This window comes from Lepisma saccharinum, chromosome 13, assembly GCF_977018435.1.
Source record: "Lepisma saccharinum chromosome 13, izLepSacc3.1, whole genome shotgun sequence".
Lineage (NCBI taxonomy): Eukaryota > Metazoa > Arthropoda > Insecta > Zygentoma > Lepismatidae > Lepisma > Lepisma saccharinum.
This window is the reverse complement of record NC_139241.1, coordinates 84404908-84423791: the sequence shown is the minus strand read 5'-3', so window position 1 is coordinate 84423791 and position 18884 is coordinate 84404908. Positions and strand designations below refer to the sequence as shown.

Here is an 18884-nt window from a genome sequence, read left to right as displayed (position 1 = left end):
GTTATCTGCGTTAGTAATTACAATATCTTGAATTTCGTCTTCCTTTTATATATAAAAATATTAATCCCAATTCAGCCTTTAGCAGGCCTCCCTGGTGGAGTGGTTACACATCGTGTTATGACTACAGGAGTTCCGGCTTCGAATGTCGGTCTGGCCTTTGGTGTTCTTTGCGAATGTCCATTCATCAATTTTATCATATCATCATTCGATTGTTTCTGTGTTTGTTTGAGTTTGTGACCACTTTATGCACAGTGAGGCTAATCGGGACATTACCTACAGTTTAATGTTGGATCCGAATCACTGTGCCATGTGTCATGTGCCTCCGTTGGATATCGAACCCTTGATTACAAGGCGACGAAGCTACCAGTGCGCCATCGGGAGGAATGAACAATTGTTGATAGTCTTTTACTGCACAAAAAACGCCCGATTACGACCCCCATGAAATTGTCACAAAAGTCCGAGAAAATTAAGAAATCACTCAATTAGCCCTTTTCTAGGGGTGAAAATGCCCTTTTTTCACGTCCTTAGCAACCGTTGTCACGTTTTTTTTTTTTTTTCAGCACACATTCATTCATTCATACTTTATTGGTTTTAGATGTTATACCACCTCTACACAAAGTGTCCTAAAAATATGCCATATATGATACTGTTACATCAAATTACAAATTTTGAATATATATATACAGTTTTCATATACATCATATCATGCAAAATATAAAATTGATTATAAATACAATTGTTATATCTGGTGACTATATCAAGTTACACATTTTGAATATTTACAATTTTCATATTTCTATATTAATATCATGGAAAAATCTAAAAATGATAAATACAATTGTTACATCTGGTGACGATATTAAAGAGGTTAAAGAAGTTAGGAGAGGTATTCCTTTTTTATTAAATTCTTGAATAAGATCTCCCTTTGAGTGGTATAAAGTGGACATTGAAATATAACATGATTAGCATCTTCCTGGTCTAGATTGCACTTACACATAGGTGAATTAACTACATTAATTTTATATAAATGGGGATTTAAACGTATGTGACCTGATCTCAATCTTAGTATTAAAACTAAATATTTTCTGGGTATATTAATTGTATAAAACCAAAAAATTCTTCCCATGCTTGCCTTTTTGCTTTATTAAAGATACGTTTTGCTTTAGCTATTGCTTGTTTTAAATTTATCCAATTATTTGGCAACGGTTGTTCAGCAAATATTTCAGACAATCTTATTCTTTCAGCTTTTGCATCTTGACACTCATCATTCCACCAACTTATAGTAGGAAAGTTGTTTTTATTATTAATTTTCTTCCGTTTAGCTACAATATCCATTGCATACGTTATTAATTGTAAATAACGTTGACACGTTATATTTTGTTCCTGTTTAATATCTTCCATTGAGATATAAGAGTCCAAAATTACAGAATATAATTCCCAATCGATGTTTTTAACCTGCCACCTTCTAATTGGTAATGAATATATTTTAGGTACTGAGTGTGCATCATTTAACAGTGTAATGAAAATTGGCAAATGATCACTACCCCTATTCACAAAATATACTTCCTAAAACAATTTATTTATTATATTATTTGACACAATAGTTAAATCTATGGCTGTTGGTGATTTACCATTCCATGGATAATGAGTAGCTGACCCATCGTTCATAAAATGTAATGATCGATCATCAACCCAATCCAAAATACTACATCCTAATGCATCTCTATAGTTACAACCCCATGCTTCATGATGAGCATTCATATCACCTGTGATAAAGACATTATCCTGGACAATATAATAATTCATTAAAGTGTGTTACTTTAATATGTTGATTGATTGATTTGTTGTTTTAAGTCCACTTTATGCACAGTAAGGCTAATCGGGACTGGACCTACAGTTTAAAGTGGGATCCGAACCACTATGTGCCTCCACCGGGTTCGAACCCGGGACCCCTTGATTACAAGGCAATGACGCTACCACTGCGCCATCGGGGAGGCTTTAATATGTTGAGATTTATAACTCGATGGAATATAAATTGATACTATTGTACGCTCCAATGTGTTCATCTTAATTTTCACTGCTATTAATTCTACATTAAATAATTTTATCAACCCGAATGATTCTGGTAATGTTACTATCTTAAATTTTATACTTGCATGTATATATAAACCTACACCTCTTGTATCTTTAGTATGTAAATTAGATATTAACTCGTAATGAGGTATTTGATAATATTGATACTGTCTACCACGAAATTCGGACAAACTCAATATACCTGGATGATGCTCATCTATAATTTGTAATACTTCTAATCTTCTAGCTGTAAATGAATTTATATTCCACTGCACTATAAAAGACATACCTATTTATCCTCTTTTACAAGTTTAGCTTTCTGATAATATTGCAATTATCTTTCCTATAATTTGTTGCATTGAAATTAAGATCATCTGTTTCTTCCTGGAATCATTGAAATCACGAACTGATTCAATCATGTCTGGTAAAAGGTGCAACAATGACTGGCATATTTCCTTTTGTCTACAAGAAACTGATTTACGATCTGAATATCTTCTGCAATATATATTGTCCATATTTTGTTCTTGCTTACTAAAAGGGGATTCTCTCAAATGTACTGGATATTTGTATTTTATTTGTTCTTTTTCTGTGTCTGATGAGGATGAAGAATCCACATTCACATCCTTTTTGTTTTCCCGTGGGAGTTGTACAATACGTCTTGTAGCCGTTTTCATAATCTTCTTTGGAGGTGATGTAACAACTTTGCTGTATTGTACTCTCATTTTTTGACCACTATTCTCTTTTGCTATTTTCTTTTGTTCCGCCATTTGAGTTACAAAACTCTCACAATAACTCTCTCTCCCCTCCTTGCAACTATCACTTGTTGGTGCATTCTTCTCATTCACATAACTCTTTTTGATGGGAGGGAATTCCAATCCGCTTCTTCGAACAGTTTCATGTTGAAATTGATCCCTAAATAATTTAATTTTTTGTTCACATGATATATTTCTTGAATTATTTCCCGTCACCATACCCTTTGCTTCATAATATGAGATGTTTTTCTCGGCCATAATAATTTGAATTTGCTTTTCATCCTGATATTTTGAGCACATTTTGTTGCAAGCGTTATGATCTCCTTTGCAGTTTATACATGTTTCACTCATTTCGCACTTTCCTTCGTGATAATCTTGGCCACATTTATAACACAATTTTTTACCCTTGCACTGTTGACCTGTGTGGGTAAATCTGAAACATCTATTACATTGCAACACTGGTTTCACACGTGGCACTACCTCAACTATTTGTTTTCCAACTGCTATGTATTGTGGTAAAACTGTCCCCTTAAAAGTCACACATAAGACTTGAGTAGGTTCAAGCTTAAATGACCCATCATTCCGCCATATTTTCTTCTTTATTCTTTCCATCTTAGTCACTAGCACCGGGCTTTCTATACTGTTTTCCAAATACTGCATTTCAAACTCTGTGGGTATTCCAAACACAAGGCCTTCCTTCTCCACTAAAGATTTGGGAATTCTGGCATTCACTCCTAACTTATCTAATAACACTTTATTTTTCACAAAGTTATTAGCTTCTTGTGACGTGTTGAATATTGCTCGAACTCTATTTCGTCCACTTTGATCTACATACTTTACTTTCACATTATTATCCATCAACATATATCCAACTTTAACTGGATGCAAATTTCCTAACTGTTCGTTTCTACTTTCTATTATCACTAAATAGGGTTCGTTTGCACCTATGTCATACTGGTATATTTTGTCTTCATGATTGGAAGTGTGTTCCATCCTAGAACTTTTGTTACCCATTTCATTTTGTGTTGTATTGTTCTTTCTTTTATTCGGCCCATTTACTTTGTGTGAAGTGTCCATAACATCATTTCCATCATTTTCTTCATGTTTTGAATCAGATGATATTATATCCATATTATCACTGATTATAGTATTATTACATATCGTACTATTTCCGTCCTCAACAATTCCCTTTTGATCCATTATGATAAATAAACGAGACAGTTAAAGCACATATCTATACATTCCAAAGGGATATTAAACGTTTTAAATTGTAATTGATTTGATTATTATCAATCAACTTTTGTCCTTTTCTTTCACAATAAATTATAATCTAAACACTATTTACTCTTACTACACAAGTCCTTCAATTAAATTCAAACAACACTCGATTCAATCTAGCAAACAATCTTGCTTATTGAACCAATACGCCATCTTTCTCACAATCCTCATTGATAACACAATATAACAAATAAATATTTTTTCTGTTCTTGGGTAATAATTGTTATTTACTAATTCCTTGTGTTCCAAAAGTATAGAAAATGCTAATTATTCCTCAAAAACTTTGTTTTTGTAGCCAGGACAATGCTGTTTTGAGATTTACCCTTTTCCAGTACACGTGTTTTCTCATTACGAATAAAGAAGATAAATAACGTGTTTAATGCGCGCTGTAGCAATATACTGGTCTCCCCTATAACTGAAATGGACAGGTCTTGGCATTCTGCCAGCAACAATAGTGTAAATCGTGCAGTTTGAAGCGGTTCATTGTCGTCCTAGCTGCCTAATTAGATACACGTTTACAATGGCATCAAGAGGCTGCAAGTATATGGCAGACAAATTTTGTTATGTCTGTGGCCATTTTATCAAGAAAAGAGGAAATAAGTACTCTGTGAAAGCATCTGCTAAAATGTGTGAAGCATACAGAGCATATTTCGGCATGTCTGTAGGGGAACAAGACAAAACCTGGGCACCTCATTTCACCTGCGATAACTGCAAAAAAACTCTGGAAGGTAAGACGGAAAATTAAAATGTAAAATTTTAATAATTTTAATTATACATATATTAAATATTTAGGGTTTTCTTGAAGAGGCCTAGAATTTTTTGTTTATTTCAAATTTATTTTGAAAAATTACTTTTACTAAGACCTTACATGTTTAACATTTAATAAACTGCTATATACTTTATTTTTACCCACATTGATGTTGAATTGTACATCCTGTTTTGTAAGTTGCTTGTGCACCTAACCAATAGTAGTGCACCTACGTCACAAGGTTTGGGTGCAGTTGTGCACCTGATTGACAAAGTAAATAAAAGTATATAATTTGGTGCATATTTAATATATATCTACATATCTCATATGTGAAATATGTTGTGCAAATACACATTAGTTTATTTTTGTCTTTTGTCTTTTGCAGGATGGTACAGAGGAGAAAAGAGAGCCATGAAGTTCGCTATCTCAAGAATTTGGCGGGAACCCACTGACCACTCAAGTAATTGCTACTTTTGCATGGTGGATCCTTCCAAACGTCGGGCTGGAAAGAATGCGCAAGCTATTATCTATCCGGATATACCTTCGTCCATCGCCCCTGTGCCACATTGCCCTGAGTTTCCCGTGCCCACTCCTCCGGAGAAAAAGCTGCCCTCTTCAGACGAGAGTAGTAAGTCAGAGAGCGAGGAAGACATTGATCTTGATACTTACAATTTTCGAGCCAAGGAGAGAAACCCGTACTACCCCAATCAAAAAGATCTTAACGACTTAATAAGAGATCCTGGTCTCACCAAGTCCAATTCAGAACTCTTGACGTACAGGCTTAAGCAGTGGAATTTATTAGATGAAAGTGTGCAAATAACAGATCAGAGGAAGCGTCATCAAAGATTTTCCAGCTTTTTCATAAGTCAAGATGGACTCTGCTTCTGCCACAATGTCACCGGTCTGTTTGAAGCAATTGGAATTGACTTCAGTCCAAATGAGTGGCGCCTCTATATTGGCAGTTCGTCCAGAAGTCTTAAAGCCGTGCTTCTTCATAATGGAAATACATACCCGTCTCTTCCACTAGCTCACTCAGTCCACCTCAAAGAGGATTACAACAGCATAAAGTGATTGCTAGATACCTTGAAATATGATGAGTATGGATGGGAAGTCATCGGAGACTTCAAAATCATATGATTTCTAATGGGTCTCCAAGGCGGTTTTACCAAGTTTCCTTGTTATCTTTGCCTACGGGACAGCAGAGACACCAAAGCGCACTACAACACGAGGTACTGGCCGCAGAGGACCGAGTTCTCTGTGGAAAAAAAACAACGTCAAGTGGGAGCCACTGGTAGACCCCCACAAGGTGCTAATGCCTCCACTCCATATTAAATTGGGCCTGATCAAACAATTTGTCAAAGCTTTAGATAAGGAGTCAGCAGCCTTCAAGTACCTTCAAGACTTCTTTCCTAACCTGTCTGATGTAAAGATCAAAGCCGGTGTTTTCGTCGGCCTACAGATAAAGAATCTTTCGGCATGCGAAGAATTTCTCACGATGATCAGTGAGAATGAAAAAGCGGCTTGGAACAGCTTTTTCTCAGTGGAAGGGCTTTTTGGGCAATCGTAAGTCCGAAAGCTATGTGGAAGTGGTTGAGACTCTGGTGAAGAACTACGACAAAATGGGCTGCAGGATGTCCCTGAAAATTCATGTCCTCAATGCTCACCTTCATACATTTAAGGATAACATGGGAGCGTACTCGGAGGAGCAAGGCGAGCGTTTCCATCAAGATATATTGGACTTCGAACGTCGCTACCAAGACCAGTATAACGACAACATGATGGGAGACTATATTTGGGGGCTGATTCGTGAAAGTAATGTACAGTATAATCGTAAATCCCGGAAAACTATTCATTTTTAAATCTTTTGCAATAATTTTGTTCACAGCTAGAGTGCAAATATATGTCACTTTTGATGTATATGTGTTTGTCTTTTTCTTTATGTAAATGAAAAACACGAATTCGTATATTTTCTCATTGAAAATAGGTAAAATTCAAAAAGAACACTGTCCTGGTCACAAAAACAAAGTTTGAGGGGAATAATAGGCATTTTCTATGGTTTCCAGTCAGAAGTCTTTAGAAAATAAAACTCACTACACAGGACAAAAGACGTAAATATTGCTTTTCCAATTTAATGTTATTGAATTCGTTTATACAAGAAATCTAACTAACTATGTTGAAGCGGTTATTGCTTACTCACTTTATTATTAAGAACTGTATATTTGTACCATTTTAGAGCCCGTACACACACAAAGTTACGTTCAAAACTTTAAAAATAAGCGAACCACGTCGGCGAGTGCACGAAATGACGGAAAACAATTATTTTTAAATTACGTTTAAAAATGTGAAAATGACAAAAGATGTAAATACTGCTTTTCCAATATAGTCTCGCTATTTAATTCGCTTATATGAAATATCTAACTATTTTGAAACGGACATTATTTACCCAGTTTATTATTATGAAAATAGACAATAATAGAGTACACACAAAGTTATTTTCTAAAGTTTTCAAATTAGCGAACTTATACAATTGTTCCCCTTCATCCAATACAACATGCAGACATTTTCAAAGTCATTAAGATCATTGAGGAACCCATCTATAACGTGATTGCGAAGGTCACGCATGCGAGCGTACAAGACGTGGCCAAAGGCCACGTCGAAAGTACGCGAGTCAACATATACCCACATCAATACAACAAATTTTCAGCTACAAAAAGGCCTCCCCGATGGCGCAGTGGTAGCGTCGTCGCCTTGTAATCAAGGGGTCCCGGGTTCGATACCCGGTGGAGGCACATAGTGGTTCGGATTCCACTTTAAACTATAGGTCCAGTTCCGATTAGCCTTACTGTCCATGAAGTGGACTTGAAATGCCAAATCAATCAATCAATCCACAAAACTGAATCTCATTTGTACCATTTGCACAGAAAGTGTCCATTTTATGTATATTGGTTAATCATAACTCCTAAAATAAATGTAATCGAAAATGCTGCAAAATATTTTTTTTAAAGATTGCCTGTAGGCTATAAAATATTTTTTTATTATTTCTCTCTTGTGGGTGTATTGCGGAAGATCTATGTGCAGCATCCAACAGTAGTCTGCTAACATGTTTGTGTTCCACCTGCTACGATCCATCTTATTGATATTTTGATGACATTTCTCCCGCGCTCGTTGCTTACGGACGACACCCAGATTCTCGGGAAAGTTGTCCAAATGAAAATTCAGGAAGTTCAATTTCAACCTCATGGAACCACCATTCCTCTGTGACGGAGTGGCTATCACACCGCGCTGCGATGCCAGAGGTCCAAGGTTCGATTCCCGGCTGGGCATTGATTTTCTTTAAGCGTGTCCTTTCATAAATTTCATTGCATCAAGCTTAATATGAAGTCTAGGAAGTAGGACATTATTAGGATCAACCAGACTTTCTCGTATTACATTTTTACTCGCAGGTTACAATGAAACCCTAGGTGGCCACACTTTTTGGATCCAGTGATGGGCCCTATCCAGGCTATCCCAGGGGTACATGGTGTAACGTGCCTTTTGTCCCAGAATCATTCAAGTTGTTTTTAGATCAACACATATTGCCCACTTATATATTTCAGTATATTCTACCTCTCCATCAACCCAGGGGCATTGTAACAGTATACTAGGCCCCCTTTATCGGAACAGTATGGAATGAAATCTGTTTCTCTCTTCCTACACCATGAGAAAGACGTACCCGGTGCCAATAGATTATTTTCCTTTAGAAAACTTTGATAAACCCATCTTATTTTCTTTGAAATACACAGTATAACATAATGTTGTGTTGTAATCTTATTATTCCTAATTACATTATTCTTGCCTCCTTGTACCAGTTTTGCAACCTAATTTAAGGAACCACAGTGCTGCTACCTAGCGAGCAGATTTGTATAATAGTTGTTTGCTGGGACAAAACCTTACGTGATGGAACTTTTCTGATACCTTTTCTGAAATCAGTTACTTTTTTCTGAAATCAGTAACCAAAACTCTAAAGGAATCAGCTATTAGTTTCCAAACACTTCTTTCATTGTAGTGTTACACAGCTTCGATACGCATTCACTCTTTCACAACAACACTTGCAACAATATAAAATGTAGCAACATTAAATAATGGACATACTGACACGCACCCACCCGGCCTGTGTAAAGTCCTGATAATTTTGTTTTTCTTCACAATCCGACTTCTCAGAGGTTTGGTAACAAAGAGAAACACCAACTCACTTTACATAGTCATTATGCGTGTGAGAAAACCTTTATCAGTTCAATGAGTATCATAAATATACACTTAATGGCTAATCACAACTTCTGGGTTTCAAATAACAAGCTTGAAACATAGATCATATTTAATATTTGTTGCTGTTAGGTTTTTAATTAGCAATATGCACACAATATATAAATTCTTGCAAGAAATAAACTACAGAAACCGACTTACGAGTTAGTGTATTACACTATATATATAAACCATAATACATTTTAAAACAGTAACAGTGATAATGAAATATCTTTCTTCTTATCAAAGATTTTTATCATTAGTACAACTAAATTGTGAATGTTATAAAAAGATGACAGTCACAATAAACTCCCCTCCTGGGGTGAAGAAAATATAGCCATCATACTTTGGTGGCTTAATCTCATAGATACAAGATCTTAATAGATAATAGACACCAAACAGTAACATAACTTTCAAAACAACTGTTATAACAACAAATCTTTCAAAATATAAAGATCAATTTGTAATTACGTTCCTACCCTCGCACGTGTTTTTCAACATTCAACAATAACTCTTGTTTCTTCTTCAGTGAAGAATGGAAAGGTTTGATATTTTGCAAATTGTGTCTACATTTTATCTGTTGTCCATCTAAAGACACCAGGTTTACAAAATTTCACATATTCATTTAAGCAGAACAATATTTGCAACTAACCCAAATACTTAATGACACATATTGATATTTGAGCAATAAGTTAAATAAATTATCAGCAACTCCAGCTTCACAATATTTGTTGCCATCAACTTTCTTATGGATGTCTTCTTTAGAGTCATCCACATGAATAAATTCATATTTAAAACCTACAACTTTTATGCGTTGCTCACCACCTAAACAAGCCAACTGAATTCCTTCTATTCGTTCCAGCTTTATACTTGGCAATAAAGAACTTAGAGTGATCCAAACATTATAAGCCAACAAATTACATTGACTATAATTACCAAGGTCAATTAAACATTTAAGAAACAAGTTGACACGCACCTTCTGCCTTTAGGGCTTTATGTTAGTCGGTCGGTTAGAACCCTTTTATCGGACTTCTCAAAGGCTTCTTAGGATTAGTAGGACCAAGCCCTTGCGTGGTCTGGGGTGCAGGATTTATTTTTAATTTTTACCTATGCGGGTTTGAAATGAAAGATCATTAAGATCTCTTACTTGGAGATTTATTTAAACTTCCGATTATATACATGCACTTTTAAACAGACAATTCACCCGATACAACTTGTAGGCCTAAACCTATTAGTTGTACCGAAGTTTATAACCCTGGTCTTTTGATGATGCAGGAGACCGCCTTATTCAGAGTTGAGTAGTGAAATATCCGCCGATGGAGTACAAGTACTCCAGCCGATCAGAAGAGCGAGGTAAGATATTTCCCCAACGTCCCCTGAATCATCAGCCTTTCAGCAACCAGGAGAATGTCCCACAGGCAAGGATTATATATACAAGTATGAGGATAACCCAGCCCCATAAGCCATGGCGAACGCGGACATCTCTAAGAGGATACGGAAGTTTCTATACGACACTTCCGTTGGAGACGGAAGTTACTACCGCCATCTAACCGCTTGGACGAAAACTAACAGCCCTAAACTGATGGACAATTAATGGGATCTGCTCTGTCAAGGTTGCCATTAGTCCATGATCAGAGGTTAACTCATAAAACGATCGTATAAATTCAAGGGATGTACATTATAAAGTACGTATATTTGTATTGCATTTTGTGTAGCACTGCGTTACGTCGCGTATATTCAAGCACTTGGAACTTTTTAATAAAGCTGTTGTAAAGATTCTAGACTTTCATGGAAGATTGTGACGCATTTCACTACTCTCAAAATTGGTTATTGACTAACCTGTGGTAACGCACCGGAGAGCAAGGACAGATTTTTTGTTATAAGTACATTTCGATTTAGTGTGGCTATATTTTACTTTCTGAACAAAAATTTGGGTTCATTGTGGAGAATTTTAAAGCTTCTGCGATTCCCATTATGCTATTCTTGGTATGCTTAGGAAATCAGTGGTTAATGGTTTTGTGATTAATCCCTGTGCTGTGAAAGATGTGCTATGTCTTATGTCAAGCACAGTATAGAAGAGACTAGGAATTCGGTATTCTTGTTTAACGTAGACATCTCATTACAAAACTTTTACATACGTCGTGGACTAAGTATCGTGTAAGATTACGCTAGCTTATCTTTCAACCTTTTATATTGATTAAATATCATCCTCTAAGAAGTCTCAAAGTAGACAGGTTGAGTTTGAACGTTCTAAGCTCTCTGTGTGTGTGTGTCATTTAAGTTGATGTAGAATGAAATTTAAGTTTAGTTGAAGAATAAATCTCCCTTATTTTTTATGGAAAACCTACGTTTTGGAATAGTAAATGATTTATAATTAATGTCAGATGTGCAGAAGACAATGTGCAACGTAAACTTTGAAGAATGAAATGGAAAAAGAAGCGTGTCTATTCAACGTTACAAATTCTTACTGTTTCATATACGTTCTTGCTCTGTTTTTGGATGCGATGAATTTTCATTGTAACTCCACAGTACAATATTGGTGTAAGGGGTGCTCCTTCCACGTAGTGCACCCAATAGTCAACCTCACTTCCACGTAGTACACCCTGGACTGCAGACTAACGAGGCTCTGGCGACTGGCCCCATGGCCAGTATAATTCTGTGTCGTCCTGTGTTTTGTCCTTATGTGTGCTGAGCGCCTCTTAACAGCCTAAGCTTTTAACCAGTCAGAATATTTTATTATTTTAATATTTTAGTTACGACACGACATGACAGTTATGTTCTTTTAGATATGGTAAAGGGGCTGGACCCCGTATAAAGTGACTGGTGCGAAATAGCATAAATGCTGACGCGCCTAAAATTTTAAATTCAAATTCAAAATCCACAGTACAATATTTCTTCTGTGGTAAATGTGCTGCGTTACGCGTACTTTGTTATTTTAGAGCAAGGGGAAGATATTCCGGTCATTTTGTTAATTTCATTGCATATCACGTGGATTTCAATAACTAAACCAGGGGTCCCGGGTTCAAATCCTGGTCTGGGCATGGATGTTTTTGAGTGTCCATTCATCAATTTCATCATATAATCACTCATCCCCACTCATTAACCAAAAGTGGCACAAGAAGCGAAGTAAAACAAAGTAAATCAACAAATTAACATAAATCAATAATTAAACTTCAATGTAAATAAAAAAAACATAAATCAATTACAATATTGAAGTATTAAGTAAGATGTTTAGTGTAAGAATTGAAATGTTTCTTATCTTGAATTTTACGAAAACCAGAAAATAACCCAATATCATATACATTTAGTAAATGTGGAAGAAATTAGAATATTTTCTAGGCATTTCCTTTGAACAAACCAAGACTAGAATCAACAATTTTAATTATTATTATTTTAGATTTATTACATTCCAATGAAAAAAGTCGATTTGCTTTCCAAGTATCGAGCTCAAACCTCGATATGCGTATTAATCGATAGTTCCTCACTGTTCGAGTGCGTTATCTTCCCGACAAGATGGTTCTGCTTGTACTGGTTATGTATATTCTGTGGTTTATAAGGCCTTAGAAAAGTGTTCGTACAGGTCAATGGAGAATATGCTCAGTGTCCCATCCTGTAATAGATAATCCTTGCCACGGGCTTACAAAGCTATTGCCCTTTTATACCAAAAATTACGTAGTTTACATTTTACCAAGGTAACTCCATAGTTGTTTATACAATCGTAGTTACATTACTTTTACATCGTTTTTACAATTTTCTTTTAATTTAACAAAATGCCAAAACCAATTTGTTGCGTTTCTTATTTAAACACTGGACTGATTATATACACTATTTAATGTACACTGACACTGGACTACATTGGAATGGAGTCGACCACCGTGTAGCAATGTCTCTCGCTGTTCCTCGTACAGTGCGGGTATTTCCCGATAAGTACCACGCCCTGCACAGTCTCCGAAGCAGAGTCTGCACTGTCCTGCCACCTAGTGGCGACAAGTATAATGAATACTTAAAAATATACAAATTTTCATACATTGATAACACAAATAATAATACATACACTAATCTATCCCAAACATAGTCCCCCCTCTTGATCGAGTCGATCAACAAAAGTACAACTAATGATCTACTGGAAGAGGCACTAGTTTGTTAACTGGACGTTTATAAGTTGAAGACGAAGTGCGAACAGTTGCAACACGCACTAGTCCATCCGCACCAGGATGCACTTGTTCAACTATAGCAAGTTTCCATGTAAGTGGAGCTAGGTGATCTTCCTTCACTAAAACCACTGTTCCTGGTTCCAAATTCTTCTTTTGGGTGTTCCACTTGGCCCTCTGCTGCAGGGAATGCAAGTAGTCCTTTGACCAACGGTCCCATAGTTGTTGGTACATCTGCTGCAATTTCTTCCATCTGGATAAACTGGATTCTTTGATGTTAGTTAGACTAGGCTCAGGAAAACTAGTTAGGGGTGCACCAATAAGGAAATGGCCAGGGGTTATAAAACTGGGATCTGTAGGGTCATGTGACAATACTGTGAGGGGCCTTGAGTTAAGACAGGCTTCGATTTGAACTAAGAGTGTTTCAAGTTCTTCGAAAGTGAGAGCAGAGTTCCCTACGATTCTCCTCAGGTGATGCTTTATGGACTTCACTCCTGCTTCACAAAGTCCAGCCATATTTGGGCTATTGGGTGGTAGAAAATGCCATTTGAATCCTTCCTGAGCTGCATGGTCTTCTAAAGACTTGTTGAAGTCTGATGATTGGAATAAATTCTTCAAGTCTTGTAATTCACGATTGGCACCGACGAAATTTCTTCCGTTGTCACTGTACAAGTTCAAACATTTTCCTCTGCGTGCTGTAAATCTTCGCAAAGCATCAATGAATGACTTGGTGCTGAGATCTCCGACCAATTCTAGGTGTATAGCCTTGGTGGCAAAGCATACAAATACTGCTACATATGCTTTCAGCCTTGATTTGCTTCTAGTGATTGACGGCTTGATGATAATTGGTCCAGCGTAATCAACTCCAGTGTTTAGAAATGGTCTAGTGGACTGTATTCTGGATGATGGTAATTGTCCCATGAGTTGGTTGGAAATAGATGCTCTTAATTTTAAACAAATGAGGCACTTGTGGAGAATAGCTCTGACCACTTGTCTGGCTCTTGGTATCCAGTACTCCTGTCGTAATGAAGATATAAGGAGTTGTGGTCCTGCATGTAATAGCCTGTGGTGTTCTGAAAGAATGATCAATTCAGTTAAATGATGCTTCGGTGGCAATATTACTTGATGTTTGCTATCATATGGTAGCTGCGAGTGTCTAAGTCTTCCTCCAACTCTGAGTACTTACTTGTCATCGAGGAAAGGATGTAAGTCTGAAAGTTGACTATCCTTTGACACCTGACTGTTAGAAGACAATTCTCGTATTTCCTTGCCATAAACTTCGTGTTGCACGCTTCTAATGCAAGTATGCAATGCTGATCTTAAGTCACTTGCTGACAATGATCCTGTGTGTTTCTCTTGTTTGTTCCTCGCATTGTGTAGAAATCTCAAACAATATGCAATCACTCTTTGAAGTTTCAATAACGACGAAAATCTGCTGATAAATTCTATTGTTGGTGCATTTATGACTAGACTTACTGTAGTTGTTCTTTTTTCTTCAAGTTCATCGAGTTTGAAGTCATCATCCCTTGACGATGTTGGACTCGAAGGCCATGCTGTTGCTGGAAGTGATAGCCAATCAGGGCCATGAAACCAGATTTGAGAGGTGTGTAGTGAGTCTACATTTGTCCCTCTGCTGATTAAATCTGCGGGGTTCTGTGCTGACACTACATGTTTCCAGTACTGAGGCTTAGTACATTCTTGAATTTGTGAAACTCTATTCGCTACAAAGGTTTTCCATCGTCTTGCAGGTGATGCAAGCCACGCCAGTACGATCTTCGAATCGGTCCATAGATTGATTCTACTGACTTCCAATTGTAGTAGTTGTAACACCTTGTGTGTTAGTTTCGCCAGCAACAAAGCAGCGCACAATTCAAGACGAGGAAGAGTGATTCTTCTTATAGGTGCCACACGCGAACGTGAACAAAGTAAATGTACAGTGGTTTCACCATTTTCATTTATTGATCTAAGATACAAACAACAGCCATATGCAACTTGCGATGCATCTGAAAATCCGTGGAGTTGAATGTCAACCACTTTTCCTTGAACTAGTACAAATCTGTTAACTTGTATCTGATTAATGTTTGGTAACTGTCGAAACAAACGTTTCCACTCCATGTTGAGTTGATCTGGTAACTTATCGTCCCATTCCATGTTATGGAACCATAATTGTTGTAGAAATATCTTGTAAGAAATTACTATTGGACTCACTAGTCCCAAAGGATCAAAGATTGATGCGACAATAGAAGCTACTTGTCGTTTAGTGATGTTGTCTTCAAAACATGACACTATCTCCTTGTTATTTGCTTGCAATTTATCGGTGACTGGATCCCACGTGAGGCCTAAAGCCGTAACGCTTGCTCCCTTGTCGAACTGAAATGGTAGTTGCATTTCTCTATGAGTAGCTGGTACTGCTTCAAGAAGTTCTGGATGATTAGAACACCATTTCTTCAAAGTGAATCCTGCTGAATTCAGTAAATCGATTAGTTCTCCTTGCAATTGTCTAGCTTCTTCAATACTGTTGGCTCCAGTGAGAAGGTCATCAACGTAAACATCTCGTTGTAAAACTTTGGATGCATTCGGAAACTTGGTTGCTTCCTCTTCAGCTAACTGCTGCAATGTTTTGGTCGCCAAAAACGGTGATGATGCCAAACCAAATGTGACTCTTGTGAGCTCGAACGTTTGTACTGGCATATCTGTAGATTTTCTCCAAAGTATGCGTTGAAACTTAGTGTCATCTGGATGAATCAGGATTTGTCTGAACATCTTCTCGGCGTCTGCCGTAAATACAACCTTGTGCGTTCTGAAGCGAAGAGCTATAGACTGAAGATCGTCATGTGTGGTTGCACCGACCATCAGTATATCGTTTAATGAGACTCCATTTGTTGTTTTTGCTGATGCATCAAAAACAATTCTGGTTTTCGTGCTGCTGCTGCTAGGTTTGAATACTGGATGATGTGGTAAATAGTATGACACGTCATCAGCTTCATTTGGATCTGGTTGTACTGGCTTCATGTGTCCCAACATTTCATACTCCTCGAGTATTCTGCCATACTGCTCTTTCAACTCTGGTTGTTGTTGAAACCTCTTCTCTAACTGATGTAATCTGAATAATGCCTGGTTGTATGAATGTCCTAGCTCTGTATGATCTGATCGAAATGGGAGACGAACAATGAAACGCCCTGTTTCATCTCTGGTGGTGTGTTGATTGAAGTGGTTTTCACAAGCTACTTCTTCAGCTGTTTTTGGTTTCGAGAACATTTCCTCCAACTCGAAAAAACGCCGTAATTGAGAATCCAAATTATCCTCCATGCGTACAAAACATGCTACTGTGGGTGTACTAGGTTGTACAGGCTGTTCCATCCGACCAGCTAAAATCCAACCTAATTCAGTATTTTGAAGAACTGGATAGTTTTCATCTCTCGTTTGTCTTTCAGGAAGAAGTAAGTGCAAGTAAAGTTCCGATCCAATTAGTAGATCTATCCCTTCTGGTTTGCAGAAATCTGGATCTGCTAACTCAGTGTCGGTTGGTAGGTTCCAATGTTCATGATGAATAACTTGAGAAGGTACGTTCCCTGTGATGCGTGGGAGTATCAGACAAGTAAGTGAAGCCTGGAAGTCTGACACTCTTGAGCGCAGCTGAATGTCTACACCGTGCTTGGCTTCCGATGAAACATTATTGATTCCTCTGATTGGAATATGATTTTTCTGCTTTCGCAACTGTAGTCTCTGAACAAGATCTTCCTTGATGAAATTTGCCTGAGACCCACTTTCCAGGAGAGCTCTACATGTATGTGGCTGTCCCCTAGAATCGATGACTTCTACTAAAGCTGTCGATAGCAGAACGTGTGATCTTGGTTTACTCTTAAATGTGCAGTATGAAGATTGTACTGAAGTTGTCCTTGCAGCTTCATTCCTCGTGTCTGGTGAGTCATTCCTTGGTTGGTCTTGCCTTAGAGGACCTCCTCGTGTACCGCCTTCGTCTGGATGCAACAGTGAATTGTGTTTCAATCCACAGCGCCTACAATTACCTGAAGTACAGTTTCTTAAATTATGATTCGATCTGAGGCAATTGTAACAAAGTTTGTTGTTGCGCACACACTCTTGTTTCTGCTTCAGACTTGCGCCTGCAAAAGACTTACATGAATATAAGGAATGTGCTAATTTACAGAAATAGCATTGTGTATTTGTAGTTGTCAGGTAAGAATTTGACTGACGGATGTGTTTCTGTTTAGGGCTAACCTTGTGTTCATTGATATTTTTGTTTACGTGAACAGACTTCAAAGATTCCAAAGCTTGACATTTTTGTTCTAGAAAGGTGAACAGTTCCTTTAGTGTAGGGAACGACTGATCGGTATGGCTTAATTCCCATTCCCTTCTTGTGTGAGAATCAAGTTGAGCCAAAAAATGATGTATCAAAATAACATCTTCTAACGGTGTTTGTAATTCAAGGGCTCGAAGAGCATTTAAGTTACTGGTGATGTCATTAATGAACTGACGTAATTCTGTGGCATTTTCCTTGTTAATTGCGTTCACATGCAAGATGTTATTGACATGACTTGCTGCTATCAGTCGTTTATTTTCATACCTATCTTTCAACAATTGCCATGCAATATCGTAATTTGAATCAGTCAGGGGCAAAGTATCGATAAGTGTTCTTGCTTCAGATTCCAATGATGAACGCAAGTAGTGGAATTTCTGTATTTTAGGAATATTGTCATTTGTGTGAACCATAGCCTGAAATGCATCTGAATATGCTAACCAATCCTGATAATTACCGTGAAACGTGGGTAAAGATACCGTGGGTAATTTGATGTGTTTGGTGCCTAATGATGAAGCATTGTTTACAACATCCGATCCATCTGTAGGTGCAGCTTGTGTTTGTTTATGTTTCTCTATAATGGATTCCATTTTACCCCGTACCTTGTAGTAAACTTCTTCAAAATCCTCCCTGTGAGGTTCGTGATTCTCGTTTATATCTTCTACTTCTAAACGTGTTTGAACTTCATCATATTTTTCCCACAAAGGTGTTACATTCTGTAAACGGACCCTTACTTCTTGAACTTCCCCCGTATCTTCAAAGGCATTGACAAATGCTTGTGTTCGTGTTAACTGGCCCCTAAATCCAGCTCTCTTGCGTATCAACACTCTTTTCTCTTCTTCATCCATCGCGAAGGAAAGAGGGCAAGATATGTAGGAAATAGTACGTGAGGAAAGAGTAAACAAAATATGGTGCGAGCCTAGCTAACTACTGACCTTGACCTGAAGTTTCCCTGGGTGTTGGCGATGACGTCACTTCAGCCGACAGCAGGATACTGTAGTGGATGCTTGAAACTGTCCAAATTTATGATACTCAGTCCCGTGATGAGTTATCGTAGCAGATAACTGATTGTCCACTGAATACAACCGTGTATAACTCGGTCTTCTAACAAAACATTCGACGTACACACGATAACGATACGGTTCAAACCACACGCGTAACCGTTGTGATCGAAAATTACACGTAATACGTAATAAGTACTGTGACACAGAAAGTTCTACGATTGAGCACATAACATGCAACCACATATTGACGTAAGTACGAATGTCAGTACACTTCTGTAA

At 37.4% G+C, this 18884-nt stretch overlaps 2 protein-coding genes across 2 annotated transcripts; both read right to left on the bottom strand.

The window, feature by feature from the left end:
* Nucleotides 1-13244: 13244 nt before the first annotated feature.
* Nucleotides 13245-14204, bottom strand: LOC145996842 (uncharacterized). Its single transcript, XM_083133373.1, has one exon. It carries the CDS (start codon nt 14202-14204, stop codon nt 13245-13247), a length of 960 nt encoding a protein of 319 aa, XP_082989499.1.
* A 29-nt stretch (nt 14205-14233) lies between these two features.
* Nucleotides 14234-18449, bottom strand: LOC145996840 (uncharacterized). The gene is made up of 3 exons (XM_083133372.1): nt 18059-18449; nt 15492-17311; nt 14234-14356 (listed from the first exon to the last, which is right to left on the bottom strand). Exons 1-3 carry the CDS (start codon nt 18447-18449, stop codon nt 14234-14236), a joined length of 2334 nt encoding a protein of 777 aa, XP_082989498.1.
* Nucleotides 18450-18884: the final 435 nt, after the last annotated feature.

Excerpts from the sequence above, each read along its gene's own strand:
- LOC145996842 (XM_083133373.1), bottom strand. The coding sequence starts at position 14,204 with ATGGGACAATTACCATCATCCAGAATACAGTCCACTAGACCATTTCTA.
- LOC145996840 (XM_083133372.1), bottom strand. The coding sequence starts at position 18,449 with ATGGATGAAGAAGAGAAAAGAGTGTTGATACGCAAGAGAGCTGGATTT. Across the intron at positions 17,312-18,058 it reads ATCTTTACCCACGTTTCACG|GTAATTGTAGGCGCTGTGGA; the intron begins GTAATTATCAGG and ends ACTGTACTTCAG. Across the intron at positions 14,357-15,491 it reads TCTTTGATCCTTTGGGACTA|AACACCACAGGCTATTACAT; the intron begins GTGAGTCCAATA and ends TCATTCTTTCAG.